This window comes from Cnephaeus nilssonii, assembly GCF_951640355.1.
Source record: "Cnephaeus nilssonii genome assembly, chromosome: 17".
Lineage (NCBI taxonomy): Eukaryota > Metazoa > Chordata > Mammalia > Chiroptera > Vespertilionidae > Cnephaeus > Cnephaeus nilssonii.
Window position 1 is genome coordinate 31307945 of NC_137088.1, and position 23632 is coordinate 31331576.

General features: G+C 49.2%; 2 protein-coding genes across 2 annotated transcripts in view; both read right to left on the reverse strand.

The window, feature by feature from the left end:
- RBP1 (retinol binding protein 1) overlaps positions 1–9933 on the reverse strand; it is a 30788-nt gene extending 20855 nt beyond the window's left edge. The window contains 3 exon segments of the mRNA XM_079794958.1: positions 194–290; positions 293–549; positions 9879–9933. Of these exon segments, the coding sequence (XP_079651084.1) occupies positions 194–290; positions 293–529 (334 nt within the window). The 5' untranslated portion in view covers positions 530–549; positions 9879–9933.
- Positions 9934–17312: 7379 nt separating this feature from the next.
- The window catches only part of NMNAT3 (nicotinamide nucleotide adenylyltransferase 3), an 81192-nt gene continuing 74872 nt past the window's right edge, over positions 17313–23632 (reverse strand). The window contains exon 5 of the mRNA XM_079795573.1: positions 17313–18461. Within this exon, the coding sequence (XP_079651699.1) occupies positions 18079–18461 (383 nt within the window). The 3' untranslated portion in view covers positions 17313–18078. The remainder of the gene's footprint in view (positions 18462–23632) is intronic.

Genomic DNA, 23632 nt, shown 5'->3' on the forward strand with positions numbered 1-23632 from the left:
TTATCCACGTCTAGAGCCAACTCTCAGATATTTACCACTAAGGAACCCCGACAACCCCCATCCTCCAGTTCAAGCCTGCAGGCCACCTCGGAGCGCGGCGGCCGCCCTTTCGCGCAGGCTCTGGGGAGGAGCGCCCCGGAGGGGTTCGCGGGGCGCCCCGGGCCAAGCTGGAGGGGGGGGGGCAGTGGCTTACCGAGCGCGCGCAGGTACTCCTCGAAATTCTCGTTGGCCAGCATCTTCCAGTACCCGGTGAAGTCGACGGGCATTTCGGGGGGGCGATTGGGGCCGGATGGCCGCGGAGCGGGCGGGGGCAGCTCTTGGCTCTGCCGGGGCAGCGGCTACCGAAGCGACCCGGCCGGTGGGCAGCCCGGAAATGTGCGCCCTCCAGTGGGGCGGTGACAGCTGGATTCCAGGCTCGCACAAAGCCCGCGGGAGGATCCGTGGTAGCCGTCGCTCCTCCTTCCCTAGCGGGGGCGGGGGCGGGATGTTGGAGGGCTAGGTTTGTCCCTGGCCCGCGGCCACCTTCCATCAGACCTTCAGTTAGCTCATCTACAAAGGAAGAAATGGGGGCGCGGGCGGGGGGCATGTTGCTTTATTGGCCCCAACTCTTCGGTTCCTGCAGGATTCCTTCAAAAACCATGAACGGCTCACATTCGGCGGCCATTGACGGTTGGGAAACAGTCTCTCTGGGTTGCTGGAGCGATTAAGGAAAGAGGCCACTTTATAGGCCTTTGTCTAAAGCGCTGCGGCCGGTGGACGCCTAGTCAGGGTCCGGAAAGGGGCAGGCTGGGCAGTTCTACTCTGGGAGAGAAAAGTGGGGCACTCTCCACATTCCCTCCACGCCCCCCTCTCCCCCCAATAAAAGCAAGGTGGTTGTTGTTTGAAGTGTGGCCAAAAAGGCCCTCTGGGCGGTTCCCATGCACCAGTTTGAGACCCACTGCTTTACCCAAATGGAAGCAATTACTAAGGTACTGCTGGTCTCATTCCTCCCCTGTCACCTAACGGCAGCGCAGCACACCAGAGTTCTGCGCTCTGCTTCTTTAGGTTCTGCTGGATATACTCTGGAGACATTTCCATATCTGTACATGGACAGTGTTCTCCTTCTTCTGCAGGATAATCCACTGTTTAGCCAGCTTGTCCCCCATCCATGGGCATGTATGTTGTTTCTCATCCTTTACAGTGAAGATCTTTGATCACACCTCATTCCCCACCTGGAGTGCTTGTCACAGTGCTTTCAAACCTCTCTCCCTGCCAACAAGGAGGTGACATCATCGTGTGGGCTGACTTTTTGACCCTCTATTAAAGACTAAATATCTCTTTGAAATTGCTTTTTGCACAAATTACAGCCTAGGTGACAGCAGATACATTCTCTCTTCCAGATAGTGGCTCCCTCCCAACCGCCCCCCCCCCCCCGCCTCCCCCCAACACACACACCATTTAGTCTCCACATGCATCAGGCTGCATTAGGAAAGGATGCCTCCTCTTGAGGGCAGGATCACTTCATCCGAGGGAGTGGCCTGGAGTCCAGCCCCTTACCCACCTTACTCTGCATTGGGGTCTGTTGCCATCTTGGGCCATATAATTCTTTGTTGGGGCGGGGGTTGTATTGTGGGATGTTTAGCAGCACCCCTGGCTAGATCCCAGTGGCACCTCCCACAAAGATGTCTCCAGACATTGTGAAATGCCCCTGGGGAGGGTGGGGGAGATCACCCCTGGATGAGACCCACTGTTCTGACAGCTGTACCCCTCCTCAGGCTGGTCTCCTCTCTCTTTCCACCTGGCTCTGGGATGCTCAGGCCACCAGTGGCTCCCACAAGGCCCTGGCTCCATGTCCCTCCCTAGCCAGCCCAGAGCTCATCTCAGGGGGACAGCCAGGTGATGGGACAGCCAGTCCTGGCCCTGCCCAGCCCAGCCTAAATGTGCAAGAGGAAACCCCTTCAGCTCAGGTAGTGGTTGGGCGGGTCCTGGCTTGGCCTTGGTTCTCTAGGGCCTCTAACCAGGGCTAGCTGGGCTTCCTTCCCCGTTGGCTTGACTCACTGGGATGGAGGTGCAGCCAAAGGCTTAACAGTGAGCTCGTCATTCCTTAGTCACCCCCAACTAGTCCAAACTCCTGTCCCTGCTCCCCTGTACCATCCACTCAGCCGAATGGCCTCCTCACCCTCCCCAACCTTCTCCCTTTGTGCTGAGTCTCCTGAAATGGTTCATGCCAAATGTCCAGCACAGTGCCTGGCACACAGCGGGGCTCTGCCAGTGCCAGCCCTCTACCGTGCCCAGAGAAGTCCCTTCATGCTCTAAGCCAGTGGCCGGCAAACTGCGGCTCGCGAGCCACATGCGGCTCTTTGGCCCCTTGAGTGTGGCTCTTCCACAAAATACCACGGCCTGGGCGAGTCTATTTTGAAGAAGTGGCGTTAGAAGAAGTTTAAGTTTAAAAAATTTGGCTCTCAAAAGAAATTTCAATCGTTGTACTGTTGACATTTGGCTCTGTTGACTAATGAGTTTGCCGACCACTGCTCTAGGCAGAGGCCTGCCTCTCCTCACCAAGAGAGAGAGAGAGAGGAGAGAGAGGAAGGGGGGGGGGGAGAGAGAGAGAGAGAGAGAGAGAGAGAGAGAGAGAGAGAGAGAGAGAGATATCCTAGGACATCCTAATGGGCTCTTTCCTTTAAAAAGAACAGCAGAGATATGAGATCCAGGATTAGTCCCAAAGCCCTACCAACACCACAAGGAAGGGAACCAGCCCAGTGTGGACCTACCCTGAGGGTGCTGAGAGGCACAAAGAACAATTCTGGGTTGTGGGGAGGGAAGGCAGGAGAAAGCCAAGGACCCCAGGGGGCTTCTGGGGGACCGCTCAGAGGAGCAGGGAGGAAATGTGCTGGCTCCTTATTTAGCCGATCAGGGGGATACATTAGAGCTCAGGGGACCATCTCCATGAAATGATCCCGCGATTGGATTGGTCATGATTCTTACAGGCTCCTTGTGAGGTGGGCGGTCCCACCTACATTGTTGAGCGGTCAAGCAGCTCGCCCAGGGTCCCAGCGGCTGGGCCCGCAGGAGCTTCCCCAGGGCCATGGGGCTGCAACAGAGAACCCAGGGGCAGACCCTGAGGCTCCAACCACCCCACCCCCTGCAACCCCCTCCCCCTCCAAAATGCTCCTCACAAAATGCTGAGGGAGGAGTGTTCCTTGGAGTCTCATCCCCGCCCTCCTTGCTGGCCTCCCACACCCAGAGACCCCCAGCAGGGGACGGGGGGGTGGGGGGGGGCCTTGTGCTCTCGCTTATAAAGAAAACCTTCATCTGGTACCACATCCTTGCTTCTCTCTCAAGGGCTCATTTATTTTGGAGACCTGTAAAATCTCCTTTCCTGTGTGCAAACATGACTCTGGGGACCGGCCCCACTCCAGTCCCCGAGTTGTCACCGCTCCAGTCCCCGAGTTGTCACCGCGCCATCTGTGAGGTTAATGACTGAAAGGACAAGTGTGACCCAACAAGCTTCCTTACTGTGTCCACCATGTCAGGGAGGGAGAGGGCTGGTCAAGAGACCACAGGGAATGAGGGGCACCAAGGTCTACTGAGGACACTCTCCTTTGATGATGCAAATGTGCAAATGACACACTATGTCCACAAGCCCCAGAATCTTAAATCCACTTTTGGGGAGGGGGTTGTGGCCTGGGGATTTTTTTCTGTCTAGAAAATGTAGGTCAGCTACCTGCCATCCATACATGGCAATTGTTTCTACAAATTGTGGCACACTGCATGGGAAGGGTTTCTTTTTTATTCTTTTCTCTCCTTCCCTCCCATCCTTTCTTCTCTCACTCTTTTTTTTTTTTTAAGAGTTTAAAAAATGGATTTTTAGAGAGGATGGGAGAGGAAGAGAGAGAGAAACATTGATGTGAGAGTGTTGTCGGCTGCCTCCTGCACACCGCTTGGCTTACTGGGGATCGAGCCCGAAAATCAGGCATGTGTCCTGATGGGGCATCAAAACAGCAACCTTTTGGTGCACAGGACGATGCCCAACCAACTGAGCCACACCAGTCAGGGCTTCTCTCACTCTTTTTTGCTTCCTTAACTATTTCATTATGGAAAAATTTAAACCTATATAAACATAGAATTACATATTGAAGTCCCATGGATTCATCACCAGCTTCAACAATTATTAATTCCTGGCCAATCTGGTTTCCTCTATTTTCCCATCCGTTCCCATTTCCAAAATTATTTTGAGGCAAATACCGGACATTGTATCATTTCATCTGGAAACATTTCAAGAAGTATCTCTAAAAGATAAAGGCTCATTAAAAAATTATCCAACAACACCATTATCAATTTTGTGTTTTCACTTTGATGAAACTCTTAAAATATATTTTTGGCCAGTAATAACAAATTTTTAAAAATATGAATTATATACATTCACAACTTTCCCCACATTTCAAGAAAGATTGTGGCCTAACCAGTGTGGCTCTGTGGTTGAGAGTTGACCTATGAACCAGGAGGTCACTGTTCGATTCCCGATCAGGGCATATGCCCGGGGTTGTGGGCTTGATCTCCAGTGTGGGATGTGCAGAAGGCAGACGATCAATGATTCTCTCTCATCATTGATGTTTCTCTCTCTCTCTCCCTTTCTCTCTGAAATAAATAAAAATATATATTTTTAAAATGATTGTGTCATGTACTTTACCCCGGGCCGACTTAGCTAATCAGAAGTGCTGGGAGGCAGGGAGGATTGGAAGTGGCCCTGAAGGCTGATTTAAGTGGACAGAGAGAGAGCAGGCAGCTACCCTCAGGAGAGGAGGGAGGGTGGGAAGGACTGAGGGATGGAGGAGTGCAGTGAGGAGGCAAGAGTCTGAGCACAGAGTTAAGAACTTCTCAGAAGTAATGTTATGACCACATCTGAGCTTTGTGCTGATTACAGAATCCTGGGTAAGATATGATTCCGTAGGGTCTTCATTTTTGGAAGAGAATGTGGTTTAAAGAGGTCACATGGATGGAGCCTGCTGGGCTGGGGACTGAATTTGTGTCTGGCTCTGTCTGACCCCAAAGTCCAAGGTCTTAACCACCAGTTGTCTCCTGAATAAGGCAAAGATCTATGGGGATCGTGGCCTGCTGGATCTGATAAATAAGCCCAAAGAAGAAAATCGCAGAGAGAAAATAAGTCTCCTAAGTCATCATCAATATGGAAGCAGAGCTCGAATCCCCAGGTGAAAAGAAAGCACAGGGCATATATTCTAAGCAGGAAAATCTATAAACAGTTAAAGATTAATGTACCTTAGTGAGGCTCCAGCCAGCTTTAAAAAGAACAAATCTTGCCCGAGCAATGTTTTGGCATTCTTGGGGCAGAACTACACAATGAAGAGATGAAAGGGAAGCAGCTGGTCAAACACATTGATTCCCAGGAAGCACGTGGCCCAGCTCTCTGAGGACTTCCCGAGACCTGAGAGTGAATACAGATCAGGGCTCATGCTGTCCCCTGAGGAGGGGAGGTGGCCTCAGAGGGAGGATTGCAGGGGTAGGGTGGGCCAAGAGCCCCTGTTCAGGGCTGGCCTCAAAGCTTCAGTCCATGTCCTGTCTCCTTAGAAGCAGTCCAGGGTGAACATGCTTTATAGGCAGCTGATGGGGGGTTTGTGCTTCCAAAAAAGGAGAAAATAGGCCAGGAGCCCATGGATTCATTGACAGAGAACACACGCCAAATAGCATTACAATCATCTTGGTAAAGACCCTACTCACCTGTGACCTTGCTTCCTCCTCCTCCCTACCCTCTGGATTGATAGAGCCCAGTGATTTATACAGAGCGGGGTTAGAGAGTCAGACTGGTTTTGAACATCAGGCCCACCATCTCCTAGCTGTGCGAGTTGGGGTAAGTCACTTAATGACTCTGAGCCATCACCTCGTAGGGTAGTTTCGAGGGGTCTGGCACACACATCCTCAATGAATTCTAGTTTCTTTCTCTTCCTTGTCATTTGAGGCCCTTGACCATCTGATCTCAACATCTGTTCCCAGCCCTGTGCTCCTTTCCCTTTCAGTCACCCTCCCATGCTGGTGGCGTGGTCTTCTAGGCCCTCTTAGCCAAGCTCCTGTAGATCCCGGGCCCAAGTACCCTGCCCCTTCTCCTCTTCACCCATCACAGCCTCACGTTCCATCTTCACCACGATCTCTGCCCTGAGTCCCGAGAGCCATGAACTCCCCAGTCATGCTGTGCTGCTCACACCACCCGGGGTGGACTGAGTTCTTTCTGGGTACGTGTGCTCATGCATGCCTGCTTCGCTCCCTCAACAAGACTGTGGATGCTTTGTGGCCAGTGACTGTGCTTTAGATTCCTTCCATATTCCTCACGACCCCTGCTCATGAGCTGGTCACACAGTGACAAGAGCTCCGTGGACACTCACCTAGAGAACTGGGGGGAAGTGTCAAAGCTGTGAGTCTACGGTTCCTTTCAGCAAACATTAAGCACCTCGTAGGAAGGTGGTTGGCGCTGGGCTTGATGCTGAGGGTTCTGCCATGAGTGAGACACGATCCTCAGGAAGTTAAGTCTAGTGGGAGACAGAAGTGTAGCAAGTCGAGGTTTGTGCTTCAAGGACAAGGTGGTGGTTGAGCACAGGGACAAAGTTTAGAAGGATGAGTAGGTGCTTGCCTGAGGGTGGGGAGGGTGCTCCCAAGAGGGAATGGCACATACAAGAGCAGGGAGGAGTAGGAAAGACTGTGGGATAATCCTGTGTGGCTATAGCATGACTGAGGGGAGCAGTGGGGGCAGGAAGGATGGCATGTTCTGACACAGTGGAAGAAAATGTTGGGGAGACGAGTGTGGCCAGGCCATGGGCAGCCCTATATGCTGTAACAAGCTACCTGGACTCTATCCTGTAGGAAATGAGGGACTGCTGCGAAGTTGAAGTACAGGAGTGTCACCAAAGGAGGGAAGGAGAGACATGCAGTCCTGTTTGGGGATGAGCGTCTGTGCAAGCCAGCCCAGAGGGACGGAGCCTAGTGGGGGGTGCAGTGGGCAGGAAGGTGGCTCATTCCACTGCCAGCAGATCAGATGGTGGGCACAACTGTCTTGTTCTTATGCCACCATGGCCCTGGGCTCTAGGGGTGAGAGGAGGATGTGAAAGTTATCTGCCCACCCATTCACAAATCCACCATCCATCTTCTAAACAATCTCCTTGTATCCACCCATCTAACGCACCGCCACAGAATGCACCCTACCGCCTACCCATCACCCATCTGCCCACTCATTCATGTACAGCACTGCCTACCTACCCAGTCATCCTTCTTACCATCCTCCCAACCATCCAGCCATCTTTATTTTAAACAAGTTTTCACTTCAAAGCATAATTAGGAACAGAGGGATGCAGAGAAATTCTTGAGGCCAGTGGCAGACTGCCAAAGTGCCTATCTCATCATCATGAGATGGGGATATTTGCCACCCCGAGACTGTGGGCTGGCCGCATGACTTGCTCCGACAAGCAGAATCTGTGGTGGAAGTCATGTTGCACCAGCTCTGAGCGAGGCCTCCAGAAGCCTTTGCAGCTTTTGCTCTTGTGCTCTTGGGACCCTGCCACCTACACCAAGTGAGCAAGTGTGGGCTGGTCTAATGAATAAGAGATACCTGGTCCAGTCACACCTGTTGCCCCAGCCAACAACCGACAGACAGCCACCAGACCTGAAATGCGCCCAGCCGAGATCAGCTGCTATTGGCCCAGAAGCTTCTCGCTAACTGCTAGACTCATGAGGAGACATACATGGTTCTTGTTTTAAGCCACAAACGTTTGGGGTGATTTGTTTCACAGCCAAAGTTAACGGATACAAGTCCTCAAAGTCCTGCCTGTCTCCGCGTGGGCTCCAGGGCCCAAGGCCCCTGCCTTTATTTTCCTTGGCAGATGGGTAAGTGGATGAGGAGTGGCCACAGAAAAGACGTGGTAGAGTTAGAACAGATGTTGCTAAGCCTCAAGGAACAGGTAGGAAAATAGCACCCAGCCTGATGAAGATGGTGATGAAGATGATCCCAGCCGCTGTTTGAGTGTTCATGTGACAAACATGTTGAATATGTTATCTAATTTAACCTTTAAACCACACTGTGGGGTAGGTGTTCTTATCCTTTTTAATGGATAAAAACAATGAAGTTTGGAGAGATTAAGTAACTGGCTGAAGGTCTCATAGTTTTAAGTTTAAAAACCCATGATTCTAAAGCCATTCAGGGAGACAGCCATGGCAACAGGGCAGCGAGGGGGCCTGGGCTGTGGCAGGACATGCTGGGCTGTGGGTGCACAGAGGAGAGGCTGTCCCCAGCTCTGACTGCAGGGGTGGGGTGGAGGTTAGGAAGGAGACATCTTGCGATGAGAGGGAAATCCACATCTTACAAACATCCGTTTGTACAAATTTGCCATCCTTTTCCCAAGAAGCCAGTTGAGTTTTGGCCACGTTAGGGCTCCCAGAGAGGTTGTGAGTCGAGGCAAAGTTGTGGAGGATTGGGACCCCATGCCTGGCTCGACACCCCATGTCCTGTGCTCGATGCAGCTTCCCGGGAGGGAAGACCCTGGCTCCTCTGCAGGATCAGGCTGAGAGTGACCAGCTCACCAGTCCAGCTACAGTCCATTCACTCTGCCTCCTCCGTGGAGTCAGGCTCCCCCAGACCCATGCTCACCTAAGCACATGCTACAACATTGCCTGTGGGCCCAACCTGCCCCGGGCCCAGGCCTGTCTGCCCAGTGTGGAGGGAGGAATAGAGAAGGAGGTGCCATCCTGCCCATCCATCCCTTTCTCCCTCTAAGGACATGCTTTTTCCATCACTGTACTACCTCCTGCACAAAACAGGAGCAAGAGCAGTACACACACTGCTGGCTGCTTCCCGGCTTTGTGGACACTTGCTAGAGCAAGCATGTCAAACTTGCGGCCCGAGGGCCGCATGTGGCCCACAATGAATATTTTTGCGGCCCAGCCAATATAACGGTATGTGAGAAAACATTAATTTTATCATTGCTCTTGTTCTATTTTATACTATACTTTTCGAAACAAAGCTTACGTTTCTATGAAAATTGACGTTTGTGTTTTTTTGCGGCCCACTTAAACTTAAACCTTGTATATTTGGCCCGTGTTAGCCTTTGAGTTTGACATGCTCGTGCTAGAGTGTTATTAGTGCCCATCACTTCCTTCCTGTCTGCCCTTGCAGACATGTTGCTACCACATGGACCAGGGGGTACGCCCAGCCAGGGCGTGAGTCTCTCCCGGGGAATCTGGAACTGTGACACGCAATAGGGGGTGTGGTGGGAGGTCACACGGGCACTAGATGATGAGCAGTGAAGGAGCATAGAAGCCAATCTGGGAACAGGGGTTAGGGAGGGCGGGAGAAAGAGGAAGAGCGGAAAAAGAGGAGGAAGAGGAGGAAGAGGAGGGAGAGGGGGAGGGGAGGGAATTCAGTTTCTTTTTTCTTTCCAGCTTCTTGTGAACCCTGTAAATGTGTCCTGTCCTTGGGCCCCTCCCATTGCTGGCACCCTAGGACCCCTGGTGCCCCCATCTCTCTTATTAGGCTCGTTTGAGGAGCTCCTGTTTATCAAAATGAGAAAATAAATAAATAAATAAATAAAAAGCCTTGAAGGTGCCCAGCAAACACCAGGAACAATGTTTGCTTACAAATTGCTATGTCTCTCTATGGCAAGTGAAATTCATCACAAATTATCTACTAAAATAAAGAGATTGCTTTGGCTTGTATAAAAGATAATGAAAGTGACATTCTGAAAAAGAATAGGAAATGCGAATTTCAGCAGCTCTATGAGATGAGATTCCCCTACCTCCCCCCCTCCCCCCCCGCCCACACACACACACAAAAATCAATTTACTTAAAAAAAATCTAGAGTCTACAATCTGGTAACATCAATTAGAATGAAAAATACACATACCATTTGACCCAGCAATGCACTCCTGGGAGTCTTCCCCACCAAAGCACTCGTTTGAGAGGGCTGATGTTTAAGGGTGTTTATTGCAGCATTGTTTGTAGCAGCAAAAAACGGAAAATCTTTAGATAAGAACTTCCTAAACTCCCTTGAGTACTGTGTTCCACATATTATTAAGTGTATGTGTATAAAAAGGATACATACCCTATTTTTCGGTGTATAAGACACTATTTTTTTCTAAAATCATTAGACTGAAAATTGAGGGGCATCTCATACATGTAAGTCAGCTGAGGAGGGAGCCATGCGGGTGTGTCACTGCTGATACCTTGTCAAACAGGCTTCCTTTAATCACGAGCCTTATTGTTACTGACATCAGCTGATGTCGTAATTGGAGGTGGAGGTGGAGAGTGCGCAGATGCAACACGCACCAGAGCATTCTGAGCCCATAAAGATGTCAAAAAATAAAAAGATAAATACCGGTAAGCGATTGTCTTATTCTGCAAAATTCAAACTGAATGCAATCAGCTATGCAAAAGGGCATGGAAATAGAGCTGCAGAGAGACAATTTGGACCTCCTCGAACTGAGTGTATGATCAGACAGTGGAGAAAACAGGAAGAACAATTCCTTAAGATGCCAAAAAAGAAGAAGGCCTTAAGAAGAAAACTAGCAAAATGTTTAAAATATTGATTTCTTAATTTTGGGTTGGAAAAGTGGGGGGCATCTTATACATGGGGGTGTCTTATACACAGAAAAATACAGTTCTTCAAAAACACTGATTTATAAATAGGCGCATTTATCATGGGCTTCTCACACTATTAAGATGCTTATTCAGATACTAGAGGCCCGGTGCATGAAAATTCATGCACTGGAGGGTGGGTCCCTCAGCCCGGCCTACCCCCGCTCACAGTTCGGGAGCCCTCAGGAGTGGGAGGTGACCCGGTGATCAGGGGAAGGCAATGCCCCATCACACCTCTGCTGCTGCTACTGCCGGCAGTGAAAGCCTTGGCCAGCCCTGGTTACCTGAGCCTCGGGCAGCCCTGGGCATCTGCCATCCGAGGCTTGCCTGCGCCTCGGGCTGGCCCGGGGGGCTAAGGGACTGGGGGACTCTGGAGGCAGGCACACGGAGCAGTGCCTGCCGCCCCAGCAGGGCTGAGGGGACTGGGCGCTGCCATCTTGTGGCTGTGGGCGCCACCATCTTCGAGGGCATGTAATCAATTAGCATATTCACTCCTTATTGGCTGTGGGTGCTGCCATCTTTGAGGGTGGGGCAGTCAATTAGCATATTCCCTCCTTATTGGTTGTGGGAGTCACCATCTTTGTGATGGTGTGAGGGTCAATTAGCACATTATCTCTTTATTAGATAGGATTATTTCATGAAGTATTTCTTGAGCTAGAAGTTGTACTGGGGAAGAGAACAATGATCAAGACGAATTCTTGCTTTCAGGGAACTTTGAGTCACCAATAATTTCAAGAGTGATGGAATTCTCTGAATCAATAATTTCAAGAGTGATGGAATTCTCTTCCAAGAGAAGGGCAGGGAGCTAGGAGTGGCATGGGCAGGTCTGACTTACTCAGGACTCTGACAGGGCATCCTGGAAAAAGCGACGCGAGATGGAAAACTGAAGAAGTCATGGGAATAAGCCCAAAGAAGGGAGACAGCATGCCAGGTGGAGGGAACCATATGCAACAGCACCAATGAGAAAGAGAAGGTTGAATGTGAGAAACTGATAAAAGCAGGTGTGGCTGGAGCAGAGAGAGCAAGAGCTGTGGGGGTAGGAAGGTGGAGGGAGGGGGTAGGCTCAAGGGTGGGAGGATTGGGAGTGTGTGGAGCAGGCCACCCCAGGAGGAGTCAAGTCTTTACTCCAAAGGCAAGCAAAGGAAGTGCCAGAGGATTTAAAACACACACACACACACACACACACACACACACACACACACACACACACACCTTGGTTAAGGTATAAGTTAAATACCACAAAATTTATCTATTTTTGTTCATAGTTTGATGAGCTTCAGCAGATTTATAGAGTTGTGCAACCATCAGCACAATCTAGTTAGAACACTCCTGTCACCTCCGAAAGGTCCCTGTGCCCACTTGCAGTCAATCCTCACTCCCATCCTCAGCCACCACCGGCCTGCTTTCGCCTCTATAGTTTTGCCTTTTCTAGAAATTTCATGTAAGTGGAACGATACAGTGTGCTGTCTTATATGTCTGGCTTCTTTCACCCAGCATATTTTTGAGATCCACCCATATTGGGGCAGGTGCCTAACGCAAGGTTCCTCTTTTAGTATTCCGTTGTGTGGATGAATCTGTTTTTCCATTTACCAGTTGATGGACATCTGCATGGCCCCAGGTTTTGGCTACAATGAATAATGCTGCTATAAACACTCACACACACGTCTGGGTGGACATGTTTGCATCTCTTTTGGGTGGGTACCTAGAAGTGGAATTGCTGGGTTGCTTTTAACCATTCCAGTGGGTACGAAGTAGCGTCTCACTGTGGTTCTCTCAAGACTAACAGTGGCAAGCATCGCTTCGTGTGCTTCTGTCCTTCATGGATCTTCTTTGGTGAAGGGTCTGGCTTCTGGGATTTCCCATTTGATGACTCACTTGAAGGACTGAGAAGCAATTCTTTATACCTATGGTAGTGGGTTATCACAGCAAAAGGACATATAGCAGGACTAGCTGGGGGAGAAGACACGGCAGGTGGAGTCTGGTGGAGCCCAGGCCAAGGCTTCCCAAGTTCTCCCTCCTGGGGTGGGGGCCACACAGAGCACACTTTCCCCTCCAGCAGTGAAATGCAGCATCAGTGTGATTGTTTTGCCCAGGGAAGCCTGCCTGAGACTCCAGGGTTCGATTCCTGGTCAAGGGCATGTACCTGGGTTGCAGGTTTGCTCTCTGGTCCGTCAGGGCACGTGTGGGAGACATCCAGTCAATGTGTCTCTCCTCTCTCTCTCTCTCTCCTTCCCTCCCTTTCATACTCTCTCTAAAAATCAATGGAAAAAATATCAAGTGAGGATTAACAACAAAAACAAAACAAAAACTCTAACAATTCCCCCCAAAAGAAGACTAAAACCCAATTACAAATGATCCAAAGATTTGACTGTATGTGTGCAGGGTTTTTATCATGGGCTGGTGATCAGGGCACTTTGCCTGCATGACCGGCCATGACCAACAAAATTCCGGGCTCCTAGAAGGAAAGCAGGTGTTCGCTATAAATCACGTTTGCACAGTCGAGGCAAGCTGGTACAGGATTCAGTGCCCCGGGCAGGATTCTTATCACTTAGACACGTAGGCGGTACTCCAAAAGCCAATTTCTCCGGTGCCAGCCAAGGGTCACCCCATGAGCAGGTCCTTCCAAAGAGCAACCCCGGGCCTGCTGCACACGCCCAGTCAAATCTTTGGTTCATTTTTCAATTGGGTTTTAGTCTTCCTTTTTTTTGAAATTTTTAGAATTCTATTTTGTTAATCCTCACTTGAGGATTTTTTTTTTTTTCCATTGATTTTTAGAGAGAGTGGAAGGGAAGGAGGGAGGGGGAGAGAAAGAGAGGCAGAGGGGGAGAGAGAGGCAAACATCGATGTGAGAGAGACACATAGATTGGATGCCTCCCACATGGGCCCTGACAGGAGGAAGGGGTGGCTCCCCCAACATGTCCACAGAACACAATATTGTCATTGTTTTTCAGAGTGAAACTCCCATGACTTTGTGGGATTTTTAGAATTTTGATCATTTGGGGAAGGTGGGACCAGATGCATTCCCTTCTGGTTTTCGGTCTATGGTGCCAGGAACATGTCCCTTTGGGGTTATGTGAATAATTCTAAAAAAATTTCTGGTGTGTGCCTACGTGCATTATTACAGGTTGTTTATTAGTCACACACGTGTGTCTATAATGCTGAGTTCTGGCCCAAGAAAATAACTTCATGACTGAAAGGGAACGCAGTCCATGCATGGAGACCTTTGCAGAAAGTGAAGGCAGAAACCCTCAGCACAGGAAGTGCGAGGATGGGGATGAGGACACTCACAGTCGTGTATTAACCCAATTACCAAATGCGCCTTGCAAATCCGGAGCGCTGCCGGTTTAAAATGGAATTTCACATCCTTCTGTCCCAAACGACACCGAAAGTATTATAAACGAAAATGTCTTTCCTCAGGCTGAGATACAGAGCTCCTCTCCTTCGGCAGCACACGCTATCACAGGACAACCTTTAGTTAAGGCTGGAAATTCTATTTACCCAGGAGCCCAAGCCACTGTTTTTCTATTCTTGCAAAATAAACAAAACAGCCAGGCAAACCAGATGCAAAGAAGGCCCGAGGGAATGGAAAGGAATGTGAAATCAGGTGTGCTGGTCAGAGTCCAGGCAGCAAATCAGGAGCTCAGCGGTGATACACATTTTCTCTCCTCTGATACTAACAAGGGGAGGTTACGGGCATCAATGGGACAAAGTGAGACTAGAGAAATATATATGTGAGTGTGGATATGTGGGTTTGTATGTGTGTTATTTTATTTATAATTAAATATATTTTTATTGAATTCAGAGGGGAGGGGAGAGGGAGATAGAAACATCAATGATGAGAAACATTGATTGGCTGCCTCCTGCACGCCCCCTACTGGGGATCGAGCCAGCAACCCAGGCATGTGCCCTTGACGAGAATCAAACCTGGGACCCTTCAGTCTGCAGGCCGACGTTCTATCCACTGAGCCAAACCAGCTAGGGCTGTTGTTTCGTTTTAGAAGAGGACGATGAAAAGGCTCAGAAGTGAATGTTTTGCTTGGTGGGAGTCCCATGATACAGTCATGAATCAGAGAGATGAAGGCATCTCCTCCCAGCCTCGTTGGGCCTGGTGCTCTGAGCCTATAGAAAGGCTGGATAGGGAGAGGGTGGCATGCAAGGATACCTGCTCTCGGGTGCATACTGTAATAACAACCCCCTTCTTAAGGGGGTGGTAATAAATCAAGCTCATCATGCAGCATATTTTGCCCTTTCCTGCCTCAGGGCCTTTGCATATGCGGCTCATTCTGAAAGCCAGTGGCCTCGACCCATCCCCAAAGTCTTGTGAATTCATCTTTCAGGTTTCAAATCCATCTTCTCTTCCCTGCCATTGGGGTGAATCCCTGATGTTTTATAGGGTCTAAACTCTGTACAGTTTTGAAGGCCCCTTTTCAGAATAAGAATTAAAATTATGATGTGAAAGACCCCTCCAAGGGTGCTGGGAAGTGAAAGGCTTAAGCTTCTCGGTGAACCTGCTGCCTCTTGTTGTCAGAGCACACAGTGTATTTGTCTCAGAGCCCTCATCACAGTTCATAATCATGTCTAGTCGTGTATTTGATTCCTGTCCACCTCCCCAGTGGACAACAAGCTTTCAGAGGGGAGAGACTGTGTCTATTTTGCTCATTCTTGTACCCCTAGGGTTTAGTCTAGTGCCTGGCACACGAGAGGTCCTCAATTAATAGGATTTGAATAAATGAATCCTGAATATTGAATCATAATCATCAAAATCATACAACTACTAGCTTCTACTCATTGACAGTCACCTCTTGCCAGGCCCTGGACGGCAGTTTTGAAGGTTCAGGTAGGTTGGGAGCCTCAATCTGTGAAAACGGGAGAGAGAACGCCACGAGGGCCCTGGGAAGCGAAGGGAGACTGAAACCGAGGTGCCTCTGGTCCAAAGATGTGACTTCTGATTCCTACTGTCAAGGGCATCCTGACCCCCGGAATAAACACGACTTCATGAGTGGTAGGGACTGCTCCCAACCCAGTTTTGTTTTGTTTTTTAGGAGACTCTTCAGAAGCTGCTTCTTCCTGATTTTCCCTCTTGGGAAACAGACCCCCTCCTCATATACATACCCCTGCAGCCATGTTCTTAAGCCAGTGGGTCTCAGCGAGGACAATTATATTGTGCCCAGGAGACATATGGCAATGTCCGGGGGCATTTTTGTTGTTACAGCAGGAAGTGGGGGGATGTTACTACCAGCACCTAACGGACAGAGGCCAGGGCTGCTTAGCAATGCACAGGGCAGCCCCTCACAGCAAAGAAGGATCTGGCCCAAATGCCAATAAAGCCCAAGCCGAGAAACCCTGCCTCCAACCCAAAGGCTCCCTCTCCACCCCTTTTCCTGAACACTACAGCTGTCTGCAGGGGTGTGTGTGTGTGTGTGTGTGTGTGTGTGTGTGTGTGTGTGTTTTCCTCCTTTGCCTTCTATACTCCACACAGAACAGTGGGCAACACTGCTCAGAGAGCAAGGAGGAAGATATTCAGCAGAGCAAATGTGATGTAATTTCAGTTATACATTCAGCTTGTTAAAAGAAAACTGACATTATTGTAACAGGCCCTGTTCTAGGCCAGTGCATCGGGTGGCCCGGGAATCTTGTAAAAATGCAGCTTCAGAGCCAGGAGCCTGAGAGCCTCCATTGCTAACCAGCCCCCCAGGGATGTCTGTGCTGTGGCCCGGTCCACACTTGGAGTAGATTTCTAGGTACGGAGGATAGATCAACCAACAAAACAAAGATCCCCCTGCCCTTGGAGAGCTCCTAGTCTGGCTAGAAACATTGGACCCAAAGAAAAGTAGACAGGCTGAGGTCAGAGGCACTCAGAGACTTAGAAAATCAGAGCGGGAAGAGAACTTAGAGGTTGTCGGTGCCTATTTTAGAGGCTGGGAAACTGAGGCTCACAGTGGGAAGGGAGCTAGTCAAAGTCACATTGTTTGCTGCGGCAGCTTTTGACAAGGCTGTGGGTTTCCTATTCCCTTTGCATTATCAGGGTCCTTAGGGACCTCTTTAGGGTAGAGGTCAATCATGGGGGAAGGGGAGGAGGAATGGCCAGCAGCTTCAGAGGCTACAGGAGTACAGGTCTGGGGATCCCCACGGAGGGCCCCACGGTTCTGGACCCAGGAAATCAATTTCAGTTACCACTGTAATGACACATATGCAAACACTGGGATATATTTCTGGAGATTTTAGGTTTCTTCGACTGACCCTCTGTTTCTCTGCATGACTAAAACTGTAGCAAGGATGTGCCAGGAGAAAAGGATGGAGAAGTAACCCGAATACATGCAGGCATTTAGTCGGCAAGTTAAAGAGTAAACTCAAAACAGAATTAGGCCAATCAAAACCTCTTCCTATCAGGAATGGAAGGATAAATCCTGAACCCAAGCTGGGCTCCTGTTCTCATCTTCCAGGGCCCAGCTGAACAAGACCACCTGCCCAGAGCTTCAGATTGGAGAACTGTGCGCATGGTGTTGAAAAGCAACTGCCTCGTCCACTGCTAGGAACATAAACTTTTAAATTCAGGCCAGTTTGATAGGAACAGTAGCAAATTGCATGGAGTAGCTAAAAAGAAGAGCAACATCTGGCACACCAGGCATTAATAATACAACAAAGGAAGAAAAAGAGAAACTTTTCATTAGTAGTTTTTTATGTCAATTTATTATTTATCCCTTTGTCAATACTCAAACAGGCAGGCCATCATTAAACATTCAGAAAGATCCTCTAACAGACTCGAGGCATCTGTCTTACCTCAGTTTCTTCTTAGAAACCTGGAAATCAAGAGCTCAGGCATTTATAGGATAGCTGTGTTAAAAATATCTGCTGTATCAAAAATATTGTTTGAGGATCACTACCTGGAAATATTTTAGTTGAAACTTTTATCAATGGCCAGTAAGCAGGCAGATCCTGGTTCTTAAAGGAAGATCTGGTGTGAATCAGCCAAGTGCAGCTTCCAAATTTTTAAGTCCTCAGTTGGTATTATTTTGTTTGAAACCTGGTGTTGACAAAGCCCACTGTTTGTTAATTAGCATCCTGTCAAATCTCTCCAATCAAGACCACGCTGCACCTGGTCCTAGTTAAAAAGTGCATTGTGGGCAATTCTGATGTGACCCACAGGGGACCCTGCCATGCGCAGAACCACCTTCAATGTGCCCGTCACAAGTACCACTTACGAAATGAGAAGGCCTCTTCACCCAAAGATGCTGCAAGCTTCTGCTACTCCTAATGACCTGCCACGCCATGTTAACTTCTTCGATAAATGTTCATCCTCGAGACACTTGCTCTTCCCGAAGAAAGGCATCCCTGCCTGGGACAGAGGACTCAGAAGTAAAATCATTCTTGAAAGAAAACGAATGAAAAATGGAAAAAAAGAAAAAGAAAAACAAAGACCGAATGGCTCTCTCCTCAGGAGGCGCTCAGTGACGAAGAGGCTGGCCTCCCTAGCTTGTCTCCCCTTCATTGTTCTGGGTGCTGCTGCCTTTCCAAGAACTGCCCCTGGAGTAGAGGTTGTGGTCCTTGATGTAGGCGATGACGGCGTCCGGGAGCAGGTACTTCACGCTGTGCCCGTGGCCCAAGGCCCTCCTGACGTATGTGGCGCTGATCTCGTTCTGCACTGGCTCCCTGACCAGGAGAATGTTGTGCTGGCACCTCTGCAGGATGGGCGAGTCCGAGATGTACCTCTTCAGGTCGTGGCCAGCCCGGCCCACACACACCAAGCCGAACTTCTCCACTATTTCCTGGATGTGCTCGTCTTTCCAGAGGTTGGGGGTCTGGAAGGTCTTCAGGATATCTGCCCCGCAGAGGAGCTTCAGCTCAGGCACAGCTGGAAAGACAAGGGCAGGTCCCAGCCGTTACAGGAAGGGTCACGGCCGGGAAAGATAACGTATCCCACTGGCAATGTTCATAAAACGCTCCTTGGAATGTACTGGAAACTCACTGTCTTCATGCTCATGACTTTAAAAAGAAAATGCATGAATCTGAAGCCACTTCAGGGACACACAGTTATAGGTAATAATTCGATCAATAAATCTTTGTTTGATATTGGTGAAGTGCCAAGTGACACAAAATAGTTTTTATTTTTAGTGGTTGCTGGATCCCACGCAGAGTGGTCCAAAGGTGGCTATACAATAACAAGCTGTGGGCCTCAGACAAGTTACTGCCCTTCTCAAAACCCATTTCAGCTCTAACATGTGTGCTTCTCTAAGACCTCATCATAAAGGTTAACTGTAAAGGATAACCCAAAGGTCTCTAAGACCTCAGCTGATGACCTTGTCATCTGTTTTCAATGAAACAAAGCTCTAGAACAACTGATCAATGTGGATAATCCTTCGACATTTGTTCTAACAGAATGGCGATAGTGCTGATAAAAGAATACTTAACGTTTATCGGGTGCTTACTATGAGCACTATTGGTTGCTGAGCGCCTTTTGTGTATAATCTCATTTGAGCCTCAGAACAACTTTATGAGGCAGGTATTACTGTTGCGCCCATTTTGCAGAGGGAGAAAGGAAGGCACAGAGAGGCAAGTGACTTGCCTGAGGTCACTCACTCCTCCAGGCAGTTAGTATTCAAACCTGACAGCCAGCCTCTAGGTGGGGCATTTGTAACTGGTAGGCTCTGCTGCCGCCTGCTGGCAGGAATTGTACATGCATCAGAACCGAGAAGCCCTTCCTGGATTGTAAAGGACAAATCAAGTCCATAGGAGAAGCAACCGGCAGGATCCCTGGTCCTTCTAGGATGGGATTCTAGCTTTGGTCAACAGCCCAGGCAGGGCTCCTAGAGCGCTGGCATCTCTCAGTCACCAGGAAACCTCAGTTGGGAGGGGCTTCAGGGTACCACCTGCTGGGGGAAAACCTGATGTAAATGCTCAGTTTAGGCTCCTCTATTGTGGAACCTTTGAAGGAATCTGGACCTGGACCAGAGAGATGAAGTGAAAGAGGAGCACTAGCCCAGCTGTGGGATGGAAAGCGAGAAACTGAGTGTCACGGAGAGGTCCGAGTTCCAGCCCCAGTTGGGCACAGGCTAGTGTGGGGCTAGAGCCAAGGCCTTCCTTCTCTGGGCCGCCGTTTCCCACCTATGAAATGGTGGGTGCTGGACTTGTGTACTCAGCAGATGTGATTAGAGAAACACACTTTCCAAACACTCTAGCAGGATAATATTGGTATAAGGAAATGGCATTCAAACATACATTAATGCATATATGCACGAGTTCTCCATGGTTAAGAACAGGATTCTAGACACCGTTGATTCTAATCCTGGCTCTGTCATTCAACAGTGTGACCTCAACTTTAAAATGAGGATATTAACAGTACTTATCAACTAGGATTGTTTTAGAATCAAATGAGCTTATAAACGTAAAGTACTTAGAATAGTAATTGGAACAGAGTAAGTGTGGTATGTGTTACCTGCACCCATCAGTCCGTCTGTCCATCCATCCACCCCACTTATCCACCAATTCATTCATCAACACATCCATTGAACACTTTCGGGGTATCCGATGACCTTTTATAATCAATGAAACTGCATTTAAAATTTTTCCAAGAACTCACACTTTTCACTAATTTGGGCTGGTCCCATTGCTTCAACATATGTGTGGGTTTGAATTATTCTGCACCTGTGAGGTTTTTACTCATCTCTTACTTATTCAATCATTGTACTACAGCCTAACACCAGAGTTTGTCCTTTCAGACAGTTGGGTGGTTTTTTATGGCCTTCCTCTGGGGGAGGCTAGATGATGTAGATTTATTTCCAGGGCCTCCCGAGGCCTAGGGCACACACCCCTGTTCCCAAAGGTCAGAGAACAAAGACACCCCCTTCTCCTCCCAGTAGATATTTGTGGAAGGATTTCCACATATCGGCTTCAATATGAGATGCCACTTGACTCATTAACAATGACAGTAGGAGCACGGTTCCCTTTGAGCCCCTGCTCACCCCTTCCCTGGTCCTCAAGTCATAGGCTTGTCTTCTTCCGGCAACAGGTGCTCAGACCCCAACTCTGGGCAGTCCTGTCATCAGGCCTCACAGAAGTGTTCCCATATCCCTCTCAAATCCACTCACATCACTGCTACAAAACCTTCAGATCAAGTGGGTCTCACCAGCCAAGTCCACAGTACATCGTCTGAGGTGTTGAATAAAGGCTACCATTTGACTTGTCTGAACAGTGACATAAACAGGAGGTGCGCTGGCATTTTCGGGCAGGGTGCTCTCTCTGAATTGCCACAGGCTTTGAAAAGCAGAGATTCATATGGAATGTGAGGGAAGGGCCCCCAGGACATTTTCTGTTAAATGTCCAGCTGCCCTAATGCCTTTAAAAAAGTGTTTTAATTGATTTTGAGAGAGAGAGAGAGAGAGAGAGAGAGAGAGAGAGAGAGAGAGAGAGAAACATCTGTGAGAGAGAAACATCATCGATGGACTCATTCCTGCATGCCCCCTACTGGAGAATCAAGCCTGCCTGCATGTGCCCTGACCAGAAGTTGAACTGATGACCTCTTGGTTCCTGAGTCGATGCTCAACACTGAACCACACCGACTGGGCCAGCTGCCCTAACTCTTTGACATTAAAGGGCACCAGACCTGAGGTCAGTCAGCCCTGGGTTCGAACTTCAGACCAGCTGCGACTCTGGGATAGTTGTAGCAGACAGGCCTGCTTCCTCAGTTGTAAAATGGGGATGATAAAACCTCCTGGGGAAGTTATGGAAATGGAGTGAGGGAGGGAATGCTATGTGAATTTCCTGCCTAGTGCAGGATATGCACATGGGCACACACAGGAGTGTGGGACTTCTGGGCCTACACAGGAGGACACCAAAGGTGAGGCCAGGTATTGGCGTCTGTAGGGCAGCACCCAGCTTAACCGGACAAGTCAGTGTGAAATGGAATCAGATGACGTGCCTGCCGAGTTATATGGAAAGGGAGTTCTCTGAAGGTCACTGGGCTGTGCTCAGCCCCATCAGCCCAGGGTGGGGACCAACTTCACAAAAGACAGACATAGTCGGCTGTTAAAGGACCCAGGCATCCTCCATCCCAGTGTGACACCCATGTAACCCAGAACACAACAAGCAATCCACATGACTCTGGTGAGGCCAAGGAGGACTGCAAATCACAGGAGTGATGGGCAAAGCAGGGCTCTGGCAGCCAGAAAATGCTGAGCTCAGCCTATAATTCGCAATCCCAGCGTAGAACAGCACACAATAAAATACAGAGCACACAAAATGGTCCTTTAGAAATACGTCACTAGTAACATACAAGCCACCTCATCAAAAGCCAGACTTATGCTGAGAAAAACTCCATTTTCCTCTTTTAATTGCTCTTGTATTTTTTTCCTGATTATAAACATATCTGTGTCAATTATGGAACATATAGAAGATATGTGTTAAAAGCAGGAAATAATAACAATAATAATGATAATAATAATAACAATCCTATATAATAAAAGGCTAATATGCTAAGTGTCTGGTCGTCTGGTTATCCTTTCAACCAATCAAAGCGTAATATGCTAATGATATGCTAAGGCCGCTCAACCGCTTGCTATGATATGCACTGACCACCAGGGGGCAGACAGTCAACCAGTCAACCAGTCGTTATGATGTGCACTGACCACCAGGGGACAGACACTCCGACAGTTAGGTTAGCTTGCTGCTGGGGTCCGGCTGATCGGTACTGAGTGAGAGGGGCCAGACATGCCCTGGAGCCCTCCTGCGGTCCCTCCCCAGCTGGCCAACCTCTCATGTCCCTTCCTGGCCCGGCAATTGTGCACTGGTGGGGTCCCTCAGCCTGGCCTGTGCCCTCTCGCAATCCTGGACCCCTCAGGGGATGTTGGAGAGCCCGTTTTGGCCTGATCCTGCTCAACGCAGGAGCTGCCCCCTGGTGGTCAGTGTGCTCCCACAGGGGGTGCACCGCTCAGCCAAAAGACAGGCTCACAGCTGGCAAGCACAGTGGCAGTGGCGGGAGCCTCTCCTGCCTCTGCAGCAGTGCTAGGGATGTCCAGCTCACGGCTTAGGCCCGCTCCCCCTGGGAGCGTCAGTTGGACATCCCCTGAGGGCTCCCAGACTGTGAGAGGGCGCAGACTGGGCTGAGGGACGCCCCCACCCAAGTGCATGAATTTCGTGCACCGGGCCTCTAGTTATATATATAAAAGCCTAAGCGACTGAACAACCAAATGACTGAATGACTGGTAGCTATGACGTGCACTGATGACCAGGGGGCAGACACTCAATGTAGAAGCTGCCCCCTGGTGGTCAGCAGCAGGAGCGCTGCTTAGCTGACTGACGGGCACCAGATGCCGGGCTCACAGCTGGCAAGCACAGTTGCAGCAGCACGAGCTTCTCCTGCCTCCACCTCAGCACTACTGAGCAGCGGCATTGGCAGGCACAGGGCCGGGATGAGCGGGAGCTGCACAGTGCCTGGCTCGGGCTCGGGCTCCTCCCTGGCCACCTGCTGCTTTGTGTACTACGACATTCCTCGAGGGATGTTGGATTGCTGGTTTCGGCTCGATCCCTTGAGGGGTCCCGGATTGCGAGAGGGCGCAGGCCAGGCTGAGGAATCCCACCAGTGCATGAATCCATGCACTGGGCCTCTAGTAATAATAATAATTTTGCTTGCTACAAATCATCAATAGTTTAGTATATTTGAAAATATTTATATTTTTCTATATATTTGAGATTTTATATATAGAACTGTATCCTGTTTTTTCCACTTACCTCATAAGCATTTCTCCAAACCAAGAAGATCTTCTGTGTAGATTCTTCATCCAGGTATACAGTATAATTTACTTACACATTCCCTTATATTTAAACACTGAGGTTGCTTTTATTTTCTGCCATTATAAAAATTGTGTGATAAACATCTTTCTGCATAAATCTCTGTCCTGATTTCTAATATTTCCTCAGCTAGATTCCTGAGGGGGCAGGGTGGGAACTATATCATGCAAGAGGCATGGACATTTTTCCCCCCTCCTTTAAAAAAACATTTTTTTTTATTGATTTTTAGAGAGCGTGGAA